The sequence below is a fragment of the Phoca vitulina genome, unplaced genomic scaffold (assembly GCF_004348235.1).
Source record: "Phoca vitulina isolate PV1807 unplaced genomic scaffold, GSC_HSeal_1.0 scaffold99, whole genome shotgun sequence".
Classification (NCBI taxonomy): domain Eukaryota; kingdom Metazoa; phylum Chordata; class Mammalia; order Carnivora; family Phocidae; genus Phoca; species Phoca vitulina.
Window position 1 is genome coordinate 2,334,295 of NW_022589802.1, and position 24,236 is coordinate 2,358,530.

Here is a 24,236-nt window from a genome sequence, read left to right on the forward strand (position 1 = left end):
CCCATGAGGGGCCCAAGTCCAGGAAACGAGCCCTTTCTTTGCTCAGGATCCTGGTATCAGTCAACTGGGTCAGTACCATTTCTAGATTCCAAACGTCCATCATAAGTTCACAAAGAGTTGCAATGAAAGACAATTTTTATTAAGCACTGGAGCTGTGATTATTTCTGTACAAAGCACCTATGTTCATCTGATTTCAGCTTCCCACCATTGGAATGCTGTTCCCTGTGGTTTCCCCAACATGACTGTGGAGGAGATGCAGGGCTTGGCCATCAAGGCCAAGATTTTGGAACTCTTGTGGCTTAAGACAGAACAGCTTCTTACTAGATTGCAAACCATGCTGAAAAATGTTTCTTGGCAGAAAAAAAAAAACAAAAAACGTATTCTAACTTGAGTAGACTCTGCAGCCTGCCAGCCCATGGTAGAACAGGTGTGTGCAAGGCCAGACAGGTAGGTGGGGGACAACAGTCTCCTGCTGTGGCCCGGCTGCTGTCCCACATTAGCACACGGAGGGCCATAGGCTGCCTCTACAACATAGCTTCCAAGAAACAGGTTGTGCTCAGCAATCCCAAACAGCACTTATCAGGAAAGAAAAAAAAACATCCACCCCCCCCCCAACCCCTACTCCAGGAAACTCTGTGAGCCTTGGAGTTTCCCTGGCCACGCAGGCCTCATTGGCCTGTCTGTCCCTCTTCTCTCAAGGTTTGGTATGAAAGCGCCGCTGCTGCTGGTCCTCATCCAAGCTAGACTGCTCTGCAGACATGAAATAGCCGATATGGCCTGGTGAGTATTCATCAGGGTCCTGGAGAGCCTCCGGACTTGCCTCAGAAGCTGGTACCTGCCAAGAAAAAGGGGGACAAGGTGAGACATCCCCTCTAGTTCGAGTCAGCAAGCTGCTGAGAAATACCTCTTTGGAATACAGACTTACAAGGCGCTGGTAGAAGGTGTAGCTAGGGACAATGAGGTTCCTCTCCACTTTTGTCTTCCAATAGCATCTTGCCTTAAAGACCAGCAAGAGTAGCCCTGGGCTCTCCCAAAGTTTTCTTCATGCCTAAGGGTACTGGGTTCTGTGTCTGGGCCTCCCTAGCCCAGCTTCTCTGCCAGCCATGGCTAGCCAAAGGCTTGGAAGCTCTCTCCCTGCCCCTACCCTTGCACCTTGTTATTACTCTGCTCGAACTAAGTAACTTCCATGCTGAGCCTGATGGGCAGCTACCTGGCCTACTTGAACAATGTGATGGGAAAGGTAACAACAACCCACTCTGAGCTGTAGAGTGGGGAGGAGGGGCAGACACAAAGGTGGTATTATGAAGACTAGGCTGGGGGAGTCTTTTTTCTTTGAGAAGAAAGGACTCTGTGGGCTGGGTTCTGAAGGTGATGCAAGAATTCAGTAAGTGGAACCCAAGGGATGGAAGAGAAGACAGAGGAACAGAAGAAGCAGGGCTGGGCTCTGGGAAGAAAGCCGGATGTGCCTGGGAACCTGGGGAGGCGGGGGGGCCCAGGGACCAGTGGAAATGAGTCAGGGCAGGGTGTGGGGAGCCCCTGAAGTCTTGTGGACAAGGAAGCTCCCACATGATCCTGCACCTGGCTGCCCCACTGCACTCTCCCAACAACCTTCCAGGCATCCTCCCTTCTCCACTTCCTTGGGATATCTGTTCAGCTTGGTCTTGGCTCTGCTTCTAAGGGCCCACCCAGATAGTAGCGCCTTGAGAGCAGACATGATGAAGAGTTTCACCAGAGTCTGCCTTGGGAACTGAACCACGGGATCCACTGAGCAGCTACGTGGTCTCTTCGTGTGGGCAGTCCCTCTCATGGATCAACTCTCTGGAGGATTGGTCCAGTCCAGCTGGTCAAGGTGTGTATGTGAAAATAATCACACCTTTAGCCATTTAAAATATCCAAACTCACTCATTCTGCCTTAGCTTACTGGGTTCTTTTTTCCTTGTTGTTGTTGTTGTTAGTTTTAAAAAATCAGAGGTTAGGCTCCATTAAGATTTCTAAAGCCAGAATCAAAACACCCTTTCTAAGTACTGTTAGTCAGATTGAGAGTATGTGGTCCCAAGGGGCTTGCTGGGAGTGTATCTGGGAGCAAAACCCAGTATGTGCCTGCCATCTGGACCAGCTGCCAACACTGCCCTGGAAACATGACCATTACAGATGGTCCCTGAGGTGGGGGCCACCCTGGCAAATATGGAGCTCCCTATGGATGAACACCAAGCATGATCCATAGAAGGACCCTTGGTTTATTTTTTAGTACAAGGAAACACACCCACACTAGGCTCTGGATTTTGTAGCAGAACAAATGATGCACAAGTTCAGACAGGGGCCTGGGCTCGGGCAATGAGCTCAGCATATGGCCTGACTCACTTTATCCAGGTAACATATGCTGGAGAAGTTTTCACATCAGATTGCATTTAATATCCATGAGGACAGCTCACTTTTTCATGGAAACTTGAAAGGAATCTTTTTACTCAGCAGTGTGTGCCACCACCATACGAGTAACCACCCTCAAATTTACTGAGCTTTGAAGTCTGGATTTCACACCCAGAGCGTACTCCTGTAGCGTGTGCCTTTTGGGGAAGGGGTCCAGCCTCCATGCAGAACGCCCTGACCTGGCCTGGGGGGGGGGGACAGAGGAGAAAGGAATGGTCATACCTGGGGCCAGGTGGCTTGGTCCTGCAGGGTGTTCTGCTCACTGGAAGGCCAAGTATTCACTTGGAGGTAGAGGTGACGCTGTGGATCTTGTGGCTCTTGCCAAAGTTGGATGTAATCCTGCGGGGTCTCCAGGGTGACTACGCTGGAGTCAGAATTTATGGGAGACTGAGGAAAGCTGGTCGAAGGGACTATGTCAGAGTCTGGGCTATACACCGGTGGCAATGGATCCATGGACACCCCTTGCTGCTCCTCAGAAACAAAACTGAAAGAAACATGTTACAGTGACATGGATCTGGGAACCATGACCCAGGAGTCACCGCCTTGTTCATCGGTAGGTGCTTGCGGCATGATTGGTTGTGGTGGCTAAATCAGGATTCACAGGTTTGTACCCTCACTTTGCCCAAAGAAGATTCCATTTGCTGGAGTCAAGTGAATGTAAAGATTGAGGTGAATTAGTCTTTTGTCTCAAGTGGTTTTATTTGTATTACTTGGACAGCCCTCAATCTGCTACAATGGTGATCTTTGTGGCCTCGGGCCAGTCACTTTACCCACCCAAAGTCAGGGACGCACCCTTTGTCGCTAAAGGAGCGAACAGCTGGGTGGGGCTGCTGGGTCAGTTCCTCCCTGCAAATCCAGTGCTCTCTCTACAAGAGCCCCATTTATCCTGGGTAAGTAGGGACTTCTGAATCTGTACTTTCCACAACCTCCTCAAGTGCATTCTGATGATCAGGCCAGCAGGAAACACGGCACTAACCCACCCAGCAGACGTATCAGGGTCACCGATCCTACAAGGGGGCCCAGAAGGAAATCTGGAGAGTTCTGGGAGGCCCGCTCCGAGAGCTGGCATTCACTCAAAAATATTTACTGGGCATCAAGCATGTGCTCCACAACCCCTTCGCTGCTGAGCAGAGCCTTCTCTTTCTGGCATTTGGGACCACAGACTTTATCACTTAGCAGAAAATGTGTTCACGTTCTCATACTGCCTCCCAGAACGTAGTCCTTCTGTGGGCTTAGCTCTTTGGTATGCAATGGCCATCTAGCGACTGTTTCACACCCACTTCCCTCACATAGATTGTCAATGCTATGGAGACCCCTTGGTCTGGTCTGCTGTGATCACCAGATCACAGTAGAGTGGGAGAAGAAAGCTGGGAGCCCAGGAGTCATTCAGCTATGGGCACTTAAGACTTTACTATAGACGCCTGGTGCCATGAGACTGGGCTTGGGTGGATGGAGCCAAGCGACTTCAAGATCTGCGTGCCAATTCCCTAGCTTGGGAGCTTTCTTATCTAGGCCTCCTATTTTCACAGAGTCTCCTCCGTTCCATCAATACATGGCTGGCCACACACTGTGCCTGCGGGGGGGGGGGGGGGAGAAGCCACAGAGCAAGATGAGTGGGAGCACATTGCTTTTGATGAGCGGGTTTGGTGCCCTGTGGACAAGTCACGCATGGTCTCGGGCACACTGGCCATAAGAGGAAAGCAGAGACCTTAGCCCTTATCACTGTTCCAAGCGCTTCTTACCTCTGACTGTCATCTTCGTCGTCCCCCAGGGTTGCATCTTGATAGTAGCCAGACGCCTGTTGTCCAGCTACTAACTGGACAGGAGCAGCGACGGGCTGGGTCTGCATGAGTGTCCCGGGGTCCCGGGTTCCCTCCGCGGCATCAGGCGGCTGTGGCTGCTTCTGCGGCTGCTGCTCCGGCAGGAGAAGCTGCCCCACGTGCTGGTCCTGCACCTGCTGCACCGGCTGCGGCAGGAATGGGTCCTCCCCCTGCAGCAGCGGCTTCAGAAGGAGAGACAAAAGGACCTCAGTGCCCACCAGAGTCTCCTAGAAGCGGACTGAACACGCCTGCTCCATTCTCCCAGAGCAGAAGGTGACAGTGGCCCTGTGCCTCCGGGCGTGGTCTGGGTGACGTCTACGTGCTGATCGGGGCACTGGCTGCAGCCCCGCTCCTGGCTGCGAGATGCCGCAATCCGCAACACCCGGACGGGGGCCTGCGCACGAGCGTCTGGGTCTAGCTCGCCGAGCATTTCTATCTCAGGCAAGTGAACTGCAGCCACCCCCTCAGGAGAACCGGGTGGGCCCCAAGGTTTATGAAAATGAAACCTCCTTCAGCTCCCCAGCTGAAACAGGCTTTCCATACCTGGCCGGAGACATCACCAGGCTCCTCAAGCTCCTCAGAGAATTTGAAAGCGTGCGAGGAACATGAACCACAGGAGAGGCTGATCTCCCGGAGACGTGGGAGGGGCCCCTTCATTCGCTCAGTGCGTTGTTTCTTGGGCACTGGCTCCAAAGACTGGGACTCAGGACGGTCAAGGTTGTGTGAGACGTGTGGCTGCATCTGGAAAGACACAGTATCACAGAGGTCTTTGTCAGAGGCCGCGCCTTTCCTCAGGGCACAAGACGTGCGGGGCGCGGAGCGGCACAGGCCGCTCAGGAAGCCTTGGCTGTACAGGGGCCCATGTGCCGCCGCCAGAGCCTAGGTGGGCCCACCTCAGCCACTGCACCCAGCAGACAAAGAGCACAGCCCTAAGTCCCTGCTGAAGACCCTCCAAATGCCCCTCCTAGCAGGCCGTGCTGACTAGCTGCTTGAAAACTACCAAGGTCCCTTTTCTCCTCTCCCTTCTGCCACTGACTTACGTGGAACTGGCCTCTGGCCTGCAAGCTGGAACCCTGCATTTTCTGAAGCTGTTCCTGCATCAGTTCCAGTGCATCCTTCTGGCTTCTGAGGTCAGCTTGCAGCATCAGCGTCTTCTCTTCCAGTTGCGCCTTAAACTTTTTCATCAGCTCCCGCTCCCGCTTGTGGATGTATGATGTAATCGACAGTGGTGGTTCTATTGGCTGGGGGAAGGAATGGCTTGTGGTTCATAGATAGGGACGCCAGGTTCTCCAAATCCTACCAGGCTGTCTTATTGCCAAGTTTGGAAAGACTGAGAAATGAGAATCATTCCTCCACTCCCAATTTCACTCATCACTAGAAAGTCTGAAGCAATGGCTAGAAAATCCAGGAATTCAAGATCAGAAACGGATCATGGGAATCATGTAGTCTGATTTTTTCCTCAAAACATAAAGCTGTGGAATTGGCCCCAAAGTGTGAAGCGACCTGCCCCAAATCCTTAGTGGAAGAGTCAAAGTGCAGCGGGTCATATCACAGACAAGGCATGTGGGAAACATCTATCAGATGCCCCCATTAGCAAGGCGGGAAGAAGAAGAATGCTCAAATGGCACTTCCTTTGTTCCAGGCACTCTTCTAAGCACTGCAAAGAGATTCACAGGTCTGACCTTCACGATGTCCTCAAAAATAAGTACTGTCCCATACACAGTTATCGTAGAGATAACAGTGGCCTGAAACAGACCAGAGGCAGGAGACATAGAAAGGAAGGGACACATTTGAGAGAAATTAAGAAAGTAGACACGGCTTCTCAACTGACCGGCTGAGGGCGGAGGAAAGAGGCAGGGTTCTTGGAAAAAAACTATCTGCGGAAGCTATTCTTTGCCTTAATCTGGGTTGGCACTGTGTGTATAAACAAGATGAGAGAGCCACAGTCCCAATATTAACGATGAGAAGGCACATATACATGCGACTGCTAGAGAACAAAAACAAGAGGCTATTCTATCATATACTGTGGCCTTCAACCCTTTATGGCTAATGGAAGCACACAGCTGAGTTATTAAAAAGAGAGCAAAAAACATGCAAGCTGTTTTTCGCACTTGGAATAAAAAATTATATATATATATTTTTAAGCCACTGAAAATTGTCCAATTGCTCTTCTTTTGCTATAAAGTATACAGATGTTCATATAAGAAAGTAGGCACTCATTAAGCCAAAAAAACAAAAGAAAAAAATAAAAACTCTAAACTCGGGACTGAAAGCCACAAACCCTACAACCCCGTTCTCCAAGCAGGGGTCTTTTCTCTGCTGTCCCTGGCAGATAAGCTACCAAGCCTGCCTCAGACCTTTCCGTTGAAGGGGAGGAAGCCCACCACCTGAGGAAGGGACCTAAGCCATCTGAGCAAGGCTTTCCTGAGGCGAGTGGAAAGCTGCCTGCCCTCAGCTGCTAGGTTTCCACCCTAGTTTGATCCACTGGAGACTCGTCTTCCACTTTGGGAGCATGGCGGCTGCGCAGCTACTTGGAGAAGGCTGTCCTGTCCCTTGCCAGTCTCCCTTCTCCAGTGCCTTCCACTACGGACAACATGACATTTTCCATTTTCTAGCCTCTCTCCATCCTGGTTTCCAGCTTCTGGACACACTCCAGTCTGTCAATCCATGGCAGTCAGAAATAAGCCTGATACACTACCACATGCAGAGTGGTACTACCCACACTCATTGCTGGTTATTCTGACTATTTTATTTTTTTATTTTTTTAAGATTTTATTTATTTATTTGAGAGAGAGAGAGAGAGCGAGAGAGAGCATGAGCAGGGAGGAGAGGGAGAAGCAGGCTCCCGGCAAGCAGGAAGCCCAACGTGGGGCTTGATCCCAGGACCCTGAGATCATGACCTGAGCCAAAGGCAGACGCTTCACCGACTGAGCCACACAGGCACCCCTATTTTGACTATTTTAAACAAAAGTTATATTTAAAGTTTAGTTATGACTTCATTCCAAGCAGAAGAGAAGCTTGTCAACGTTAAAGGGGAACCACAGCTTTTTGGCATAATAAAGACATGAATAAGGACAACATGGATTTCTACAGAAATTTTTTTTTGATCGTTCAAAAAATTTTCACAGCAGTCTAGAAATCCCCACAAGGCAAGCAGACCATTTCAAGATGGAGAAACTGAGACTCAGGGATGTGCCAAGGTCAATGCTGGGGCCAAACTCAAACAACTGTCTTCTAGCCCTCAGTTCTTCTCAGAAGAGGGAGTGACTAATCTTAGGCTTTGTTTTTTGTTTTTTTTTTAAAGATTTTATTTATTTTTCAACAGAGGGAGAGAGACAGCGAGAGAGGGAACACAAGCAGGGGGAGTGGGAGAGGGAGAAGCAGGCTCCCCACTGAGCAGGGAGCCCGATGTGGGACTCGATCCCAGGACCCCGGGATCATGACCTGAGCCGAAGGCAGACGCCTAACGACTGAGCCACCCAGGTGCCCTAATCTTAGGCTTTGTAATTAATGCACACGAGTCCACGTAACAGACCATAAACTCATTATCTTGCCTGCCAATCCTGATTTTAATAATCCTGCTATTATAAAAGATGATTGCCCAAATCTGTGATTATGTACACAAATATGAGGATAGAAGAGCAACAGAGTAGTAAATCCAACTGCACTGATTTGGCCTCGGACCATACACCGGTGCTGACATTTGAAGGTTGGATACAACTAACATTCTGAAAGGCATGCTTCTAATCTAATAAAAATTCCATTTGGAGAAACCTAGCTCGTGGTGGGGAGGTGTTGGTATGGTAGGCAGGAAAGTCATCTTCCCCTGAGATGGTTAGCATCCCCTCCCAGCTGATAAGGAACACAGCTCTTAAAAAATACTGCTTTTTCTTAGTAGATAAGCTTCCTATTTGGCCCAAACTTTCTCTCCAACCCAAAATGTCTTTGCATATTTTACATTAAGAGGAGAACAGAGATTTCGTCCTACTTAAAGAACCTCCAACCTCCCTGTTTGCTAGGGTCCACTGGATTCTCAGCTGCATCTGAAAATCCAGTATGACAGAAATAGTGATAAAAATAGGATGCTTTCTGCAAAGTGAACCTGAACACAAGAGTGGAAATTCAGGGCTTTGCAGGGTTAGTGGTCCAGACAATTATGTGGAGCAAGACTCCCACAGGTACCTCATCACTGATGCCAGCAGCCGCATTGGAGGGTGAGCGGGCCTCCTGCTCCACCTGGTCCAGCTGGCCCTCCTCCTCCACCTCCTCCACCTGCTCCACCTCTTCCTCTTCATCTCCTTGTTCCATGTTGCCCATCTCGTCCATCTGGCCCATCTGGTCTACCTCTTCCATCTCGTCCACCTGTTGCACCTCATCCACACCATACACCTGCTCCGCCTCAGGTTCGAAATCAAAGCTCCGCGGAGATGATGCAGCTGAAGAAAGCACAGTGGAATGCATGAGCAAGAAAGCAGAAGTGCCAACATTATCAAAGAGATTTGCAGATTTCTCTTTATTTCCTTTTGAAGTCATAAAAACAGGAGCGTCCAGTTTTATTCCATGTTAAGGATTAGATATGCCAGGTACCAAGAGTAATTCAGAACATTCCTTAAAATTGTGTTCATGTTTGAAAATAAAGAAAAAGGAAGGAGTGTCTGACTTTACCTCCACCCACCCAAGCATAAGTGGGTAGGTACCCAAACCATTCGTGTTGAGTGTCTTTTCATTATAAAATTCTTCCGGCCATGCTTCTGGAAATTTGGTACCTTCCAACTGATAATACCAAATCAAACCTAATCATAAATCACTTCCAAAAAAGTAGGTTCCCCAGAATGTGGGGATCTCTGGAGTGCTTAAAGTGCTGGTGGAGGTGTTGAGAAATGACTCTCCTTCAAAAAGCAAGGTGGAGAACATTATTTGAAGAACACAAAAGGGCAGAGTCATTTTGGAAAATAGTTTGGCAGTTTCTTTCACACACGCTTCCCATATGACCCAGTTGTCCTGCTCCCAGGAATTTAAACCAAGTCAATTAAACATTTGTACCCACACAAAAAAAACCTCTATGCATATGGTTATAGTAGCTTTATATATAATCCCTGAAAAAACACGGAAACAACCCAGATGTCCTTCTGCAGATCAATGGGTTTTTAAGCAAATAACTGTGGTACATGCATAAGGTGCAATACTACTCAGCAAGGAAAGAGGAATGAACCACTGATTCACACAACATGGATGAATCTCGAGTGCATTTTGTTAACAAAGCCAGACCAAAAAGATGAGAGACTATGTGATTCCATTTACATGACATTCTGGAAAAAGGAAACCAGAGACAGAATACAGACCAATGGTTGCCAGAGGATGAGGGACAGAGTTGGAGTTCAAAGAGACAACACAAAGGAATCTGGGGATGACAGGATTGTTCTGTCTGGTGCCTTTGTCAAACCCATAGAAGCGTACATCCCAAGGAGTGAAGTTTACTGTGTGCAAATTAAAAACTAAGTTTGTTCTTCTACGTTTCAGAAATCATAATCACGGGTTCGCGGATTCCCCCTCCCCAAATCAATTGTTTTGAAAAGATTTTTTAAACAAAGTTTGAGACTGACAGCAATAATGTAAGAGTTGTTAGCTAGAATATTTAAAAAAATAGAGGTATTAGTTCTATATATAAAGATTCCACAATACAAAGACTCTATGCTAAGGTCAGCAAATTAGAGGACAGGATCTGCATTATGCATCCGGCACCGCTTCAAGTTTTGTATTTTTTATACAATTATATTTATGAAATGTCTTTAATATTGAAGATCGTGTAATAAATATCACTGTTTCTGAGAGACTATCCAAAAAAAAAAACAAGAACTACCCTGTGGGCCACTGTTTTTCTGCCACCACTATGGCACAGCAGTCTTCACTGTTTTTCTTCTGATAATCCTTATCCACATGTCCAAATGTACCTACCTGGTAATGCTGGTGTGCTTTCCAGGGACGATGTGCTGGAATCGGAAGATGTATCAGAGTCTAGCCCAGTTACAGGAACAGATTCTTGGGGGTCATACTGCTCGACTGTTAGAATATCAGCTTGATCCTGGGAATTTCCAAAAGAGGAGAAGATGACATTTCAATTTGGAGACAGATATATAAACAACAGGAAACACGGGCAGAACACAAACTTGGATGCATGTCACATCACAATTTCCAACACTGCTTCTATCAACTGAATACCTAAACAAAACCATCATGAGACACGTCCTTGAAAAATATTACTGGAAGGTAATAACAAGCAGAGATTATGGGTGCCACGTGCTATACTCTGGCAAAACCGAGAAAATAAACACAATACAGATGCGCTGAAAGCACAAGCATAAGAAAATTGTGTGCCACTCAAAGGCCGTGGCACCAAAAAAAAAAATACACGCCTTTCCCAGGTGTTGGTAGGATGCCGACCCGGCGGTGGGAGAAGGGCACCGCCACCCGAGGGCCTGCACATGCAGCCCGTGCTGAGAGCAAGGAAAGGCCAGATGGAGGCTGCTTAATGGCCACTTCATGTCTTCAATGCAGGTTAAAGTTGGAAGTATTATTACCAAAGACATCTTTACTATAGTAGCACAGAGATGAAAATGGCCCTGGAGAGCTTCTAGTGCAACCTCCCCCTTTGATAGTGTCAAAGAAGACAAGGTCACACAGCAGTGCAGTAGCAGAGTGAGAGAGAGTCCAAGGACTTCAAACCCAGCGCTCTCTTCCCGAACCCCGGTGCCTCAATCGAAGCCATCTGCTGCTTTAAATTCTACACATCATATTCTGAGTTTAGTGATCCACTTCTACTAAAGTAGAAGACTGGATCCCTTTTGAAAAGTCTGCAGCTCCCTGCTCATATGAAATGTAAGTACCTGGTTTAGCACTGGAATCTTTTACATCTCTGCTGAAAATTTTAGTGCTTGGGCTGTGTTTTGTTTTGTTTTTTCAGACTGGATTAAGACACAGACCCATGCCAATTTTTCTACAAGGAACCTGTTTGTTGGAACACACTGGCCCAAATCAAATCCCAGCATTTGAACTTCAGGAAACTGCACAACCTCCCTGTTCAAGTGCACTGTGTTTTGTACTCCTTAAAATAAGTGATATGTTGCTAGGGATGTGATAATCTTTTCATTATTGAGAAAGATATTCTGGTGAGGTGCTATTCAATAAGATGGGATATGACATTTCTTTCCCTGTCCTTTTCCTTCTGCTTTTTATCATAGTCATATATCAATTTAATCTTTAGCTCCTTGCTTCCTGGATGAGTTTCAATAGAAATGTGTATACTCGGGTGTTGAATAAGATGTCCATTTTTGTGTGTTCATATATTTTATTTAGTCTATCAATATAAATTCACTAAGCTTAAATAAACTTAAAATGACTGACAGAATCATGTGCACCAATGGTAACTGGCCTGGAACGAAAACAAAGCAAAGAAACTATTTCAGAAGCAAAAAGATACCAGTGAAGTGGAACAGATTTACAACCTGGAAACTTGCTATGTAGTAAGCTGATTGTTTCCCATCTCTTAAGAGTCCCTGTCCTTTGTTGCCCTATGACCAACCGTTTTCTTGAAAACTATTATTTCATACATTTTGTCATCAGGGGCAGGAAAGTTAAATCTGGTCCTAGTCACTCCATCTTAATTAGAAGCAGAAGTTTCTCAATTCCATGAAATATTATACAGTTACTGAAATGATTAAAATTGGTAGACTGAGACTGAATGGGAATAAGCAAAATTAAATAGCAATTGTGCCATAGTGGTGGGATTACGGGTGTCTTTAGAGCTTGTTTGGAGGTTCTAGCAGGGGAGCGCAGCTACTCGTATACCCTTGACCGAAGAACGGCCCTCCTCTATCGGGGAAGGTCGTCCTCTTCGACCGAGCGCGCAGCTTCGGGAGGGACGCACATGGAGCGGTGAGGGAGGAAGGAGACACCCGCCTAGCCAGCCAGATCAGCCGAATCAACCCTGGCGATCAATGGGGTGACAGATGTTGCAGCCAGATCGCCCTCACATCCACGGGTGTCTTTAAAAAAAAAAGTTCCTTTACATGTTATAATTACTTAGGTTTTATAAGTTTATGAAGTGAGAATTTCTAAGTCCAGCTTTCCTCAAGACACACTAAATTGAAGGACTCTGATTGTTCACACATTACACACTACAGATCCTAAGTGAGTATTTGTTGATTGATGAAGTCAGGCTGTCAGCAGCATAGATGCTAGACTGATGGCCAGAGTTCTAGGGATGTCTTGGCCTCTTTTCCTAGCATAACTGCAATTAGTTTGTGTGTAAACAGAACACTACTCTGTTTAAATTAGCCTTTTTCTACCTAATTTCATCCATTTCATACTTTCTTGAACAGAATGTTAGGTTAAGCAGATGTACTGTCTTCAGAAAGCTTCATCTATAAACAAGTAGCTTGTTACCCTTGAAGTTTCTTCTGACTGGTCTAAGAATTAAATTTACATCAGACAGATTAACAGGAGAAAATCAAGCATGGATACCTCCTATACCATGGGAGAGACCCAGGAAAACTAAGTGACTCCCCAAGGTGGCCGAAGCCATCACCTTAAATACCATCTCCAGCTAAAGACGGAAGAAGATGCTGGGACTGGGGGAGTCAGTTATGGGAGGTGGCAAGGAGAAGCAAAGTGATAAGGGTAAGTCTTCCTCCTCTTTCTGATACAGAGAGGGAGACACCCTTAACAAAGGGAGATTGCCCTTATAAATTTAAATGTCTCCTACAAAAGTTTAACTTCTACTCAGTCTTTTGAGCTTCTCCTGTGTTTGCACTTTCTTAAAAATATTCAGCTTAAAATAATCCTTATTCCAGAGACATATTTTGGGGTGGTAAATTCTGCTCCCCTACAATGAGCAATAGTTGGAAAATGCAGTACAAAATCAGCACTTTGTATTTAAAACATAGGTGTATCTCTTATGTTAGAGAAGAGCTTAAATAGTATAAACCCCTGCTGTCTGCACAGTCCCAGAAACACACAAATCCTTTCAGACAAAATCACATGCAGGCCTGAAAACCAAAGTGAGAGTCCACCCACCTAGCCTATCTATACTGTTCTTGGGATCTCTCACCTTACATTTGAAGAGTGCTATAAAAATAACACAGTGCTGTAACATACAATGTTCCTCTGTGCCTCTAATATTTATGAGCACCTAGTATGTGTGGCAAACCTTGTTCAAGATATTTGGGGATAGGCCGATGAACAAGACAGCCCCTGTTCTCACAGAAGCTTTGTTCTATGAACACAGAAAATGCACTGATAAATGAGGTTACATCCAGATGAGATAGCCTGGCAGATGACCACTCCCCTTTTATTGACAGGAAAACAGAGGCTCTCCACCAGCAAATAACTTTTCCCAGGTCACAAAACTGGTAAATGGCTGAATCAGGAATTGACCCTTATCTTTTGAAGTCTAGGGCCATCTTTCTCTCTGCAGCACCTCCACCATAGCAGCTGGGTCACAGGCACCCAGGGAGTGGCAGGTAGGTGGAACACCATCCACAGGGAAGGCTTTCTGGGAGGCTTTTTCTGTTCTATGCTTTTTTTCTTGCACTTTGATCTTCTTTCCCAGACTGGAGTTTCAGATCACTGAACGCAGATCCAGATTTCATATTTCTATTAATGTGCATCCCTCTAAGATTCTCTCTAGTGACCTCTGGTAAATGGATAAATGGATGATACATTCAGTGGCTTAGGAAAAGGATGGGGACAATCTAGGCTAATTAGGGGCTGGGTTCTGCCCATGAAGGGATGGAGCCAGCTCATGAGTCTACCCCACATTAGCCTACTGTAGCAGGCACGTCAATAAACTTCCTTTTTGAAATGTACTCACAAGTCAAAAAGATCTTGAACAATGGCATAGAGCTTAGCTTAATTTTTAAAAAAGTACTACAGGGACCATTCCAAGTGTTGGGGGCCAAGAGCAGGCTGCCCCAAGATAGGCCACTTTGGCATGAAGATTATTCTGAGTTAAAAAAGCAATCAAAACCCAGCAGATTCAGGAAAAACTCTTTACCTGCCCAACAACTGCCTAAAAGAATTTAGATCGAGGCCCTGCTTCAGGAAGAGAGCTATCACCATATACCATTATACCATGAACTAGGCATGGTGGACAGGGAGGAGCTTAGCAATGCCTGTTTGATCAAAGTCCTCTCTGTGTCCCATTGTTTCTGAGTGGCCCTGCAAACATTTGTTTACCATTTACTCTTTCTCATTCTTCCTGAGGATTGTGTTCCTTCCCTTTGAAATCCCTACCCCCCTTTCCCTAGTTCAGAATGACATATATACCTCATTCTGCTTGACTTCTTTAAAATTTCCATGCCTGTGTGGGTTCCCTCCATGTATGCTATTAAATTTGATTTTCTCCCATTAATCCGTCTCATGTTGATTTGATTCTTAGTCAGGCTAAAAGGACCTTGAAGGGGTCAGGACATTTTTGCTCCCCAACACAAGCATGGCTGTTGCCAGCTCCCAATAAGAAATGGTTACAAAATGGCAGCTGTGGAACACAGCTCAAGTGCTATGCCCAGATGGGATACTTCTCCAAACTAAAACCTTTTTCTGTTGGCAACACACATTAACTAAAGAACCAACATTACAGGGAGAAGGATCCATCCATTTACCCTATGACTCTCTTATGTACATACGTCTGAGGCAGCAGCAGCAGATTCAGGATGCAGCAATTGCATTCTAGAAATTCTTTTCTGGTCCTGGCTTCTATAAAGAGATGAAAAGAGAAATGGTAAGCTCATCTCACTTGCCATTTAAATCTAAATTTTCTATTGTACAGTAAAAATAAGGTTCAAATAAGAACAAATATTTGAGGGGCGCCTGGGTGGCTCAGTCATTAAGCGTCTGCCATCAGTTCAGGTCATGATGCCAGGGTCCTGGGATCGAGCCCCGCGTCGTCAGGCGCCGCTTCTCCCTCTCCTCCCTGCTTATGCTCTCTGTCACTATCTCTGTCTCTCTCTCTCAAATAAATACATAAAATCTTTTAAAAAACCAAATATTTATTTTTCTTAATACATCACATCAATCTTTGAGGTGCTGCTATTCCGACAGAGAAAACTGTTCTACACCATATCTATAAAATAAATCATCTGAAAAAAAATAGATAAATAAATCATCTGGACCCTCATTAGAATGAAGTTTGCCGCAGGTCTCAATGCCTCTGGTTAAAAGTGGTGAGCAAAGCAAGCTCAAAAAAAAAAAAACCAAACAAACAAAAAAAACAAGGCATATGGGTGAATCTTCTTAATTTTTAAACCAACTGCAATTACAAAAAAAAAAATGCTTTCAGGCCAAATTTAATTTTGTTTCCTGTTATTAGAAAAACTCTCTATTCTTTGGCTCATTATCAATTCATTTCTATCAAAATTAGAATTTTGATGCCCAAGGTGAGAACCCAGCTTCCTGGCACTGGAGTCTAAGTACTAGCTTATTTTTCACCAAATTGAGCGGAAGGTGAGAGAGAACTTGGGGGGAGAGAATATGAATGAATGAGAATCTTGGTTTCAATACTGGAATTACTTTTTAAGCCTTAAAATTTTCCTGAAGATCTGTTATGGAAATGTATTTTGTTTTCAGGAGTTTTTCTTTAGCAGGCCAAAGCCAAACAGTGAAAAGCCCCATCACTCCACAAAATGAGAAACTGGAGTCTGATAACAGATATGATAAAAAGCAAGTCCTTAGAACGGCAACACAGTGACAAAATGGTATCTGTGAAACCCTCCCAATTCATTCAGAAAACACAAAATTAACAGAATAACTGGATTACTCTGAAAGGTTTCAAAAAGTCAATACTGATATGATTGTGAGAAATTTTCCATTCGATATTTTACAGGACCCAGCCAAAAAATCAATTTTACTTACATCATTTTTTAAAGATTTATTTATTTGAGAGAGAGAGAGATTGGGGGGGGGCAGAGAGGGAGAGAATTTCAAGCACACTCCCCACGGACCTTGGACCTGACGTAGGGCTCAATCTCAGGACGCCAAGATCATGACCCAAGCCAAAATCATGAGACTGAGCCACCCAGGCGCCCCTTACATCATTTATTTTTAATGGTAGAAAACTAAGAAGGGTTTGAAAAAATATATTTTGGATATCAAAATATATAACATTTAGGAAGTAGTGATTTAAATTGCATAAAACAACTACTTAATGAGTAAATTCAGTCATTTGTGTATATGATGGGGCTATAAAATGTCTACTATGTATTTCTTAATGGCTCAACTTTCAGCATCAAATAACATAAACAGCGTTACTTACAAATTTGCCCTGACATCATTTAAAAATAAAATTCCTAAAAGATTATCATCTATATTTTTAATTTTTTTCAGTGTTTGACTAAATTTATAAGCCAGTTTTAGTCTAACAGAATGTCTTCTTACTAAGTGTTGGTACTTCTTCAAGGTTGTTCTTCACTTTTCTGTTCTTTCTTTATATTATCTCTTTGCAGACTGCATTTTGTCCCTTGGCTTCAACTAGGGGCATCTCTGACATCTCTATCTCAAGACCTCTCCCTGGGCTGTAGACCCAAATATCCAACTGCCTTCAGGACATGCAGTCTGGAGGCCTAACATTAGACACCTTAACTCCAGGTGGTCCAATGTGACCCCTCCTCCTCTTCCTCATCCTCCTCCTTCTTCAGTGTCTCCTCTATTGGTGATGAGTGCCACCCTCCACCCAGTCACTCAAGACTAAAACCTCCAAGTCATCTTTGACTCTTCACTCTTTCTCCACTCTCTTCTGTATGAAAGTTTGTTACTAACTTTCTGTCCACCTTTTCTACTTGGTGAATTTCTTGAAGGCAGTGCACATGCACTGAACCTCTTGTATCCCCAGCACCTAGGACAATGCAGAACACATATTAGGTGCTCCATGAATATTTGCTGAGTGAATAAAGGAATAAAAAATCTGACCAACCAGCTCAATTGAAATATTTGCACATTGCTCCCTCACCCCAGGTCTGCTTGGCTTGACACAATTATTTTCAAGAACAAACTGAGGCTTCTATCTGTTCCTTAAAAGCAATTAAATGTCACTATATTGGCTTCTAAACAGTAAATATCTTTATACCTGAGATAAACAGCATGTGAACGAATATATTGCTGCACTGTCCAATATGGCAGTCATTCACCACATGTGGCTAAATTAAAACCATAATTAAAGAAAATTTCAAATTTATTTCTTCAGTCAGCAGCCTCATTTCAAGTGTGCAGTAGCTGCATGTGGCTAGCGGCTATGGTATTAGAGCAGATTAAAGAGCATCACTGTCATCACAAAAGGTTCTATTGGACAGTGCTGGATCAAAGGATGCAATGAGTTTTACTGGACAAGACACTGACTTTGACAACAAAACACTATGAGGTGATGATGACTTGCTTTAAATCCACTGCTTGGATATCAAGAACGTAATAGTTTTCCAGATTCTTCCATGAATTTATATTTCATGCTTCTCTATACATCTATAATATAGATGGCAAACTTCTGACTTGTGATCAGAATGCAAAAGTAACAAATAAGCACATACATTGCTAAAAAAAAAAAAAGCATGAAAGAGTATTTCATACCTAACTAGTCTGTACATGTAAATAATGAATTCAGGCTCAGGACAGGAGATGTAATGGAGGGTTTGCAACCACAAACATTGCTGCCCTTTGGTTAGGAACAGACAGAAACAGAACTTTCCCTTTCTAAATCGCATCAGTTAATTTTCAAAAAGAAAGAAAATGATCAAAGAACACTTTGTTAGCTGTATTTACATTAGCTGTTAAGGTGTCTAATGAGCCCTTAATGTTTCTTACTCTCTCTCTATTTTACATCTTTGCCAAGGTTTGCTATTCATTGGTAAAGCACTCAATGCTGCTGAATTACTTTAATGGAAGGTTGTTCTTGGCTCAAAAAAAACCATCTACTTCTACTTGCTATGTAAATGAAACTGTAAATATGAAAAAGATATCCAATGAATACTGTCCTTTCATACATCAATGCAGTATAAACTAAGGTGTTGTTTTGAACAGTTGTGGCAGTAAATATAATCTTAAATGTCTCTCCTTGTTTAACTTAACAGCTGAGATGATCTTATCTAACGCCAGGTTTCCCTTCTTGGTCGCAGGTTGTGACCAAAGTTTAAGAAACTAATTTTCAAGATTACTCTGACCAAAGCTAGTCCGTAGGCTTACAGGAGAAACCCGCTACCAGCTCCCTGTCTGAAATGGGAAACCTTAGGTCAAGACCCAACTGCATCATTTCCTCCAGGCCCCACTGCATCTCAGCCATCCTTGACAACTGGATTGGTACTAGCATCTCCAGAGCCTACCTCTCCCCAAGTCACTATTCTCTTAAGTGGTCCCCTAGGGATAATGCCTGAAACAGCCTGCTGTTTTTCCCATTCCCCTATTTTCACCATTGTGTCCAGCATTCCAGAGCTGCCAAAGGAAGGTGGACAGAATTTGAGGTCGCAGAGACTTGGGCTCAAACTTCAGCCCTGATACTTCTTAGCTATGAGCCTTAGAGCAAGTCCTTTAGCTTCCCTGAGCCCCAGCTTCTGAATGTTTAAAGTGAGACTCATAATATGTACCTTGCAGCATTCTTGCAAAGATGAAATAATGTTTGGACAAAGTGCTTTGTAATCTGTACAGTCCAACATGATCATCTCAAATGCCCTCATTAGTCATTCTCCCTTTGATTGCTCCATTCCTCTAAGTTCTTCTCCACTTAAATATATGATTTGGGATGTATAAGACTATAATTTGCTCTAAATGGCTCTTTTGTGATTTTAATTCTGTCTTCTAGAAAATGTGTTCCACAAAGATGAGTTCTGCATATGCTACCATTGCTCTATTCCTTCAGAGCCAACAAGCAGACTCTCCGGGGTTAAGATAAGCAGACTGGGGATCAAGAGGTGCTATTGCTGTAGATCACCTAGATGGTTACTCCTTTGGGCAAGGAAATGGAAAGACATTCCATACTCATGGATTGGAAGAAGAAGATGTGGTATATATATACAATGGAATATTATGCAGCCATCAAAAGGAATGAAATCTTGCCATTTGCAATGACGTGGATGGAACTGGAGGGTATTATGCTGAGCGAAATAAGTCAAACAGAGAAAGACATGTATCATATGACCTCACTGATATGAGGAATTCTTAATCTCAGGAAACAAACTGAGGGTTGCTGGAGTGGTGGGGGATGGGAGGGATGGGGTGGCTGGGTGATAGACATTGGGGAGGGTATGTGCTATGGTGAGCGCTGTGAATTGTGTAAGACTGATGAATCACAGACCTGTACCTCTGAAACAAATAATACATTATATGTTAAAAAAAAAAAAAGATAGCAGGAAGGGAAAAATGAAGGGGGGGATATCGGAGGGGGAGACGAACCATGAGAGACTATGGACTCTGAGAAACAAACTGAGGGGTTTAGAGGGGAGGGGGGTGGGGGGATGGGTTAGCCCAGTGTTGGGTATTAAGGAGGGCACGTATTGAATGGAGCACTGGGTGTTATACACAAACAATGCATCATGGATCACTACATCAAACACTAATGATGTAATGTATGGTGACTAACATAATATAATAAAATAAAATTAAAAAAAAAGATGCTCAACATCTTTAGTCATTAGGGGAATGTGAATTAATGCCATAATTCAATACCCTAGAGAAATTAAATGAAAACTTACGTCCACCAAAAACTTGTATACAAATGTTTACAGCACCTTTACTAACAATTGCCCCCAAAATGGCAACAACCCAGATGTCCTTCAACAGGTGAATGAATATGGTACATCCATACAGTGAAATGCAACTCAGCAATAAAAAGTTATTGATGCGTGCAACAGCAAAGGAATTATGCCGAGGGGAAAAAAGCCCATCTCTAAAGACTGCATACCGAATGACTGTATTTATACAACATTCTCAAAAAGACAAAACCATCAGGATGCAGAATAAATGAGCGGCTGACAGATGTTGAGGGTGAGGTGAAGTAGGGGTGACTATAAATGGACAGCACAAGGAAATTTTTTGGGGGGTGGTGGAACTGTTCTTTATCTTGACTATGGTCATAGTTACACAAATCTATGCCTGTGTTAAAACCATAGAACTGTACACCAAGAAAAAAACAAATCAATTTCACTGTATAATTTAATAAATAGTTTAACAATTTAAAAATGAAAATATATGTCCACAAAAAGACTTGTAAAAGAATGTTCCAAATAAAAGTTCAAAAGTTAACAAAAAAGTTTAACAGAGCTAAAGCAAAAAGAATATTCTGGGATACAAAAAGGTAGAGCAAAAAGCGTTAGGTTGAAAGAGAGCCAGATCCGGTCCCTTCCTCAGATCCTAATACCCAGCCTGACATCTTCATTACAGGATGACGAATGAACACCATGAGGAGAGAAAATATTACATTGTTAACTGTCTGAGCAGAACAAGCAGCTGCCAGTGTATTTACCCAAAACTACTTTTCATAAAATAGGCTAATGCTCAGATAATTTGTTCTCAGTTTTTCTAAACTTTGATATTTATTAGACTTCTTTTCATTACTGTCTAAGCCCTCAGTGATTTCAGAGTTGCTTCAATGAGTTTTGAGTACAAACCCTTACTGAGTTTTTCAAAAAATATTAACAATGAAATTGCTCTTATCAATTGTATATCTACTAAGACAGTATAATGACTTTATGTTTTGAGATGATCAAAATAATTTGTCATGTAGCTAAAGATGGAATATGGGTGGGCTAGGGGTCATATAAACACAATGAAACATAAAACCCAGAATCCTGAGCCTGCTCTCCCTTTTTCTCTCTTCTTCTTCATTTTTTTTTAATGGCTGCCCTGCTCAAGAACTAGGTCCTGTACATACCAATGGGACAAGTTAAATGGAAACCTTATCTGTTAGCACCAGGAGTCATCTTGGTTTTGTATAGTATTTTACAAAGCATATAGATCTCATTTACTTATCAAAGCAGATAGATCTCATTTCCTTATTTGATTATGATGCACATTCTGCAGTAATTATCCTTACTCTTTATAGATAAAGAACCTGAGACTCAAGGAAGCTTCTCCAAGATCACACAACTTGTAAATGGTCAAGCTGAGAAATAAAACCCAAATACTGTAGTTTAAAAATCCCAATCCTATGGGTTTTTTAAGTAGTACTATGCCACAAGACCTTCACACTATTTGCCAAAGATGACGGCAGGCAGTGTGGAGTAAAACTAGCCATGTAACTTGCACAGGGAGAGCAGGGAGCCTTGACTGAGGCTTCAAGAGGTTGTGAAAAGGTCTCTTGTGGAGAGCCGAGCTGGCCACCCTACTTAATACATGACACCATTGGGAACTGCCAGCATTGCACCACCTTTTAACAGATAAAAATGTCAACTGCATATGGCAAAACCTAAATCAAATGTAACCTCCCCTGACAACCTTCCCTATCCCTCTTCATTGCTTAACATTTTCCTTTGGCCCTCCTCACCATCTAACCTACTTTGTTCTATTGACTGATGTATTATCTTTCTCTTCCCTTAGAATGTAAGCTCTAACAGTTAAGGATTTTTGTTCACTGCTGTGTCCTCAGAGCCTAGAACAGAACTTCCCACAGAGTAGGTGCTAAATATTTGCTGTATGAATAAGTTTCAGTGGGACAAGAATGATGAGACTGGCAAGCTAGCTCCTTAGTGGTAGAGACACCCAATCGAACAGCCTGTGATACAATGGTACTCAGGGCCCTTCCCTTGCTCAAGATGGGGTAGACAGGAGGAATGAAGTCAGAATAGAATAATACCAAGGCTCCAAACAACAAAAGTGTGCTAATTAGAATCATCTTACATCTTTATAAAATTCTCTTCCCACCTTTGTACAACATAACTCCTCACTGACACAAGCTGAAAGGGGAATTAGGCAGGAACATTCTTTTTGGTGTAGCTGCTGACAGGTGGAGTCTCCCCAGGGACCAATTCCAGCACTGTAGCAGTTTTTGAAGACTGCAAGCAAATATAAGAGCTACTAGAACCCTTGAAAATGCTTGCCATTTGATTTTCCTGTGTTCTTTACTCTACCTGAGGGTGAGAAGATGCTATCTTCATCAACAGTGTTAGGGTTAATCGTCATAGTCTCCTCTCTATTAATTGTTCTCTCCTCTACATTTAAGGTGAAATTAAAGGAAAAAAAAGAGTTTCTCTCAATAACATCCCCAATCAAGGACTTCCTAAAGACTCCTTGAGTTTTCTCCTTGGAATCCCATACTAGCCACAGCTCCTGAAATTCATGTCCTGACAGGAATGAGCCCAAGAAAATCTGGGCCCCAATTCCAGCTCTACAGTGGAGCCCACTGTGTGAGTTTGGGCAAATCGCATATCCTCTATGACTATATTCCAACACGTCCAAAATCTACTTTATAGCTTTGTTTATAACTAAGTTAATAAGCATGAAATCCTATTGTGAAGGATAAAGTACAGAATGCATCTGTACTGAGATGATGCTAGGGCGGGAATTTGGGCCTTACCTCTACGTACTACTGGCCAAACTGAACGAGTAGCTAGGTATATCCTTCCGACTCTAGCAGGAGACACATAGGAGAGGGCTACACAGTATTCCAGTTTTGGTCTTCCCCTCACTGACTTTCGAGTACCCCTTACTTCTTTCTATCTTCAGTGGTCCAAGCAAACAAGACCTTCCACTCCAGTGCATCTGTAGCTTTAATGGAAAATAACCCAACCCTTGAGTCCCTCTCCTGAAATGAAAATTCTTTAGCCTCAAATCTGAAACATGCAAGGACAAGATATCCTCCATGGAAACAGACCCTTTCTTCTAAACATCTCAAATTCCCCTCTTTGTGTTTCTTTCATAAGCACCGACAAAGCTTTCAAGGGTCTTAGCAAAATGCTTCTTACTTTTCAAAGAACATGTAGAATTACCAAGAAAAATTCTGGAAGAACTTTGGTCCCTATGGTCCCTATGACTTCTGTGCCTGATTACTTTTCTAACCATCCCTCAGTCTATAAAATGGGAGCCAGATTACCAATGACTGCAAACTATGACCCTGACATGCCGCAATCTCCTCTCCTTCTTATTATTTAAAAATATCCTGAGGACAAGGAACGAGTCTATGACAAAAATAAGGCAATACTAGTTTGCACCGATTTATAACAATACTGCATTATGTTTGAGAGGTCTCACGGCATGGAATGGATTACCATTTTGATAGGCTCAATCAATCAGTCGGTCCCTGAGTAGATGTTTGTTTTCTGCTTACTCAATGTGAGGCTCTGTGCCAGACAGGGACAAGGCTGACAGGTCCTCCCTTACAGACCTCAATATTGTGGACAAGCCAGGTCTACCAACAATCCATCATGTGAGAGCTGAGGTGGCTGAGAGCAGAGCAGAGCAGAGACCATGGTGTTGGAGGAGAGGGGGGGGGATATGAAAGGGATAGGGGGGCTGGAATTAAACAGAATTTCTTCATCAGATCCATCAGCTCTGTCCTAACTGTCATTTTTCCATCTTACTGTCTACATGATAAATACTCCATTGCATAATTTTTGAAGGAAATTTAGTAATATTTTATGGAAGTACAGAACATACAAAACTATAGTGCATTCATCCACACTGGAGTGATAATTTCTTACAATATTAGAAGCGGTTTTAAGCCTTAAGAAAACACTTCTTTTATGTTTTATGTAGATCAGTGGCATAGATGCTTCTGCAACAGAATATTTTTCATCCAATTAAACTCTACTTAAAAGTAAAACACAGGTTTCCTCACTCTCTGAACTCTCACTATCCAATATTTGCTACAATGATCTGTTGACGGATAACAAATTCATTACCCATGTGGTTTGCTGCTATTGTATCTCAGATATTCTCCTGATAGGAGAGGGTCTTGAGTTCATGTTGTTTAAACATGTTTTTTTGCTTTTTGTTTTTTGTTTTTTAAAGATTTTATTTATT

The 24,236-nt window shown here is 43.5% G+C and overlaps 1 protein-coding gene across 1 annotated transcript in view; it reads right to left on the bottom strand.

Annotated features, from left to right (window-relative positions):
- Positions 1-694: 694 nt before the first annotated feature.
- Positions 695-24,236, bottom strand: part of PASD1 (PAS domain containing repressor 1) — a 46,913-nt gene continuing 23,371 nt past the window's right edge. Inside the window, exons 8-17 of the mRNA XM_032397478.1 lie at positions 18,608-18,716; positions 10,203-10,329; positions 8,529-8,683; positions 5,930-5,992; positions 5,288-5,488; positions 4,791-4,988; positions 4,170-4,429; positions 2,650-2,911; positions 926-997; positions 695-835 (exon numbers count right to left, since the gene is read on the bottom strand). Of these exons, the coding sequence (XP_032253369.1) occupies positions 695-835; positions 926-997; positions 2,650-2,911; positions 4,170-4,429; positions 4,791-4,988; positions 5,288-5,488; positions 5,930-5,992; positions 8,529-8,683; positions 10,203-10,329; positions 18,608-18,716 (1,588 nt within the window). The remainder of the gene's footprint in view (positions 836-925; positions 998-2,649; positions 2,912-4,169; positions 4,430-4,790; positions 4,989-5,287; positions 5,489-5,929; positions 5,993-8,528; positions 8,684-10,202; positions 10,330-18,607; positions 18,717-24,236) is intronic.